The sequence below is a fragment of the Branchiostoma floridae genome, chromosome 9, assembly GCF_000003815.2.
Source record: "Branchiostoma floridae strain S238N-H82 chromosome 9, Bfl_VNyyK, whole genome shotgun sequence".
Taxonomy (NCBI): Eukaryota; Metazoa; Chordata; class Leptocardii; order Amphioxiformes; family Branchiostomatidae; genus Branchiostoma; species Branchiostoma floridae.
In genome coordinates, this window is record NC_049987.1 from 24,127,764 (window position 1) to 24,131,796 (window position 4,033).

Below are 4,033 nucleotides of genomic sequence, written 5' to 3' on the forward strand. Positions count from 1 at the left end.
TATATATATATATATATATATATATATATATATGTATATATATATATAGTACAAATATTTCAAGACTGTACCAAAAGCACACATGGATATTTTATGCTAATATCCAATGCACAAGCCAACATTTGGCACCAAGAACTATTTTAAATGTCAGATACCTTCCAGAGCAAATGTCTTCTCCCAATACCGTGTACCGAAACCGACTTCGCAGAAGAGCAGTTTCACGTAGTCAAGCAATGAAGCTAAAATTGATAGCAGGTTCTGATTCAGGCATTTTACAGACATCTGGAGTTGGTGGCTAGTTCATTAACACTAGCTAGTAACACAAGCCAGCCAACCATGGCTGACACAAAGCCCTTGACAACTGGCTGCATATTTGATTCGCCTAATACTTTGTATGCAGTGTTATCAATCAAAAACTGCAGCCAAACCCGTTCATCTGACAAACTTTACATGGCAATAAATCGGTCCATAAAAAGCCAGCACCACCCCCTCCCCCCTCGTTACTTGGTTTGGTCCCTTCCATATATGTGTATAGCCATTGCCTGACTACTACGATGCCAGTGATAAATGGTCTGTAATCATCCGACACAATAAGTGTTTGGACTTTTCTATCTGACCATACGTAGACGTGAGTCTACCACATGGGCCTGCTCATGTATGACAAATTAACAACGCGACCTTCTCAGAATACCCTACTGCACCGAAACCAACTTCGTAGAACAGCAGTTTCGTAGTCACCGTGCCCTACCGAAACTTAGTTCTGGGAAGTGCTGACAACCACGGTGCCAGGTTTTACTACAAAGACATCTTCATGGTCTGTACAGTCGTTTCACGAAGTTTTCGGTGTCTGTGGTGAAACCAAGGTAAGGTTGAGATGTAATGGCATTTGGGTCAATATCAATATCATGAGCTTTTGACAGCCAGGACGGGTTGGCTCTTGTTACGGCTAACAGCCATGTCGACCATTGTTCTGTTAATTGTGATTTAGAAGTAATACTTACATTGCATGTATATCCACCACTTTGATATACGTGTGTTTGATAGATCTCTAGTGTACTGCACCCACACAGTAATATACATAGTTTAGATACTGGAGTACTTCACACGGGGGGAGGGTATTCTTTCAGGGTGAGTGATAACTGTTATATGTGACGGACGAGAATTACTTAGTAAGCGTTGCCCTCTTTCATACTTCTTTCCATGATTTCTCTATTATATCATGTTACCTTTATGGTCGCAGAACACAGTATTTATGGGCGACCCCCGTGGACAAAAGTAAGGTCGGGCACAAAATACTGTACGTCGCAGTTCTTGAAAAGCCATAGAATTTTTTCTGTTCACGTCACCGAGTGGATAGTAGAGGAATACGTAAGTTTGAGGCTGTATGACTTGGGTTACGATTTGTTTGGCTGCCGGGTAGAATTTCGCGCACGAATCCTGTTCCCGCTACTTCCGTGTGTCGGCTGCAGTATGGTGATCTCCGCTGGGGTCTTTCTGGGAAAATTTAAGCTCATTTTCACATATTTAGTAGATTCTACCCTGAACTCCAACATATTCAATTGTTGTTGATTACTTTTGCACCCTGCTATAACTTTTGAGGCGTCGAACTTCCTCACTTCGGGGTCCTTAACTATAGAAATCCCCATAGGCGAAAAACTGTGTTCTACTAGTACTACTTTGAAATCATGGTGCCGCCCGTGTCATTCCCAACATGACCCCTGACCTTTGACCGTACATATGACCTGTCGGTGTTATTAGTGTAGGCTGTAGCTATGAAAAGCTACTTCCGTTCTGTAACGCCGGTTACATTTTCAGAGCATGACAGAGAAGGCGACGTTTGTACACGCTGAAAGCGGAACACGCAGGGTTCTGCAGCTGAAACACGCCACGCCGGCCAAGCTTGTGGTGGTGTTCGGGCTGAGAGAGGCTCCGCAGCTGCTGACGAGAGCGGACACGGACGACGTAGTGTTCGCGGAGGGGAGCGCCGAGGAGCCGTACTCCGACCTGGAGCCGGGGGCCGAATACGAGTTCTCAGCCGTTAAGTCTGGTAAAGGCTTCGCAGATCATAGTACTAATGTAACACTAATCTTTTTTTTTCCTATTAATGTTTCCTGTGTCAAATGAACGTAGGATACAATTTATTTGTCGAAGGTAGCAGTGCCCGTGACTAGAAATGCCTGGAATAAATCACTACAATTCTCAAGCCCTTTTAATGACTTTTGTTTGAGGTAGTCACCTGTAAGGCTCCATGAATATGTCTTGTCATTCAAACCGCCTGGATGAATATTTACCGATTTTATGGAAAGTTTCGCTATCCTTGGTGCTGACTGGTCACCCTCAAAGACGCTTAAAACACTACGAATACCAGATGACAAGAAGAGCCTACGACGCCGTGTATATATGCCTAAGGGATTGCCATCAAGCTCCTAAAAACCCTCCTGTCTCTTTGTTTTGTTACATTTAGATTATTCTTAATGGAATTATGGATTTGATCTTTTCTCTTTTTTTTATTTGGAAATTTGGATCTCATCTTTTTTGTGTGTTTTTCATAACTTTTGCGCATTCTTTCAGTTTAACTGTCAAACAACAGTTGTACAATTGTGCTGCTGGATGTCTGCTTTTCACAATTTCAGGTAAACAATTATTACAAAGAGCAGCTTAGTTGGTATCGTAGACTCACAAAGTTTCTTAAACTTACACTAACACTTACGTTTACAAAGGAGCAACCCCTGAGAAAGTCCCTACCTCTAAGCCAAAGAACCTGAGGCCCGCGGACATCCAGCGTGCGTTGGTGTGCTGTCAGGCCGTGTACAAGGAGGCACCAGAAGCCGTGCAGGAGTTCCTGACCACAGACCTGAAGAGCCATGACTTCGCCAGTGCTTCTGTGTCCTGCTATGGACGTGTGACGTACATGGTGGCTGAGACGGAGGACAAGGAGGAAGTCTTCATTGCCTTTAGGGGTAAGTAACCAGCGTACATGTATATGTTAAGCTAATATGCCATGTAATGTCATATATGATGTGATATAACATTTTGTATGATATAAATATATTATGACATGCTGGTAAAGAGCGGAAATTACGAATCTGATCTGTCACCATGTGTATCAAATGTGGTCTCAAACGCACAAGAATAAGGTAAGCATAAAAAATGTCATGGCGATGGTGGCAATGGAGTAAAAGTGTATATGTTATATAGGATTCGATGTATTAATTGCTATCTTTAATCTTAACGTTGTAATTCATTAAAGCTGGTTTCACGGCTGTAAATACCTGTGTCATGAGTATTATTTATTGTTGTTTGATTCGCTGTTTGTCTAGGTTAGTTAAAAACGTCACTGCAGATCTAAAATATGCTCGTTTTATGACCCGTAGGGAATATGATTAGGATGTTTGTATTAGCTCTTGTAGCTCTTAAGCAAAGACAATTTAACAGTACAGTAGTTATCAAGGAAGTTTGCCATTTTCATTGTGTTCGTTTTGTTTTCAAGATCTAGAGCGCATTCATTTCACATTCAATTGTGTGCGTGAGGGCTACCACGTTGCTGACATTCAACTCGGAAATTACTTTTACTTTGATGAGTTTTATGAAATGTTTTATGAAACATTCATAACTAAGACAAAGTAAGGTACACACTATTTTAGCTGATATTCTATCGTGTAGTTCCCCATGTTTTGAAGTGTCAGTTACGTGTTTCAAAGCTGGTCACAGTTCAATCCACAGAAAACTATGAGCGTGTGGGATACCACGCTACTGAAATTCAATTCAGAAACATATTAAGTCTGTCAGTATTAAACGATTTGCCTTTAGTTTAATGAGCTTGTATATTACAGGTATGACAATTATAGATACAAAATTCTCAATAAACAGACAGCAATGGACATAATGTTAACGTTTTTATTTGAAATTAGTACCGTTCAGTATTTATTAATGATATTTTCCACGTTTTGTTATGTTCGTTACATTCCAAAACTAGCCTTCTACCCATAACAAACTTACTCTCCAAGCAGAGGTTAGGCTCTGGCTGTTTTTT

At 41.0% G+C, this 4,033-nt stretch overlaps 1 protein-coding gene across 1 annotated transcript in view; it reads left to right on the forward strand.

The window, feature by feature from the left end:
• The first annotated feature begins 714 nt into the window (after positions 1-714).
• Positions 715-4,033, forward strand: part of LOC118423418 — a 9,807-nt gene continuing 6,488 nt past the window's right edge. Inside the window, exons 1-3 of the mRNA XM_035831561.1 lie at positions 715-863; positions 1,816-2,047; positions 2,721-2,960. Coding sequence (XP_035687454.1) covers positions 1,819-2,047; positions 2,721-2,960 — 469 coding nt within the window. The 5' untranslated portion in view covers positions 715-863; positions 1,816-1,818. The remainder of the gene's footprint in view (positions 864-1,815; positions 2,048-2,720; positions 2,961-4,033) is intronic.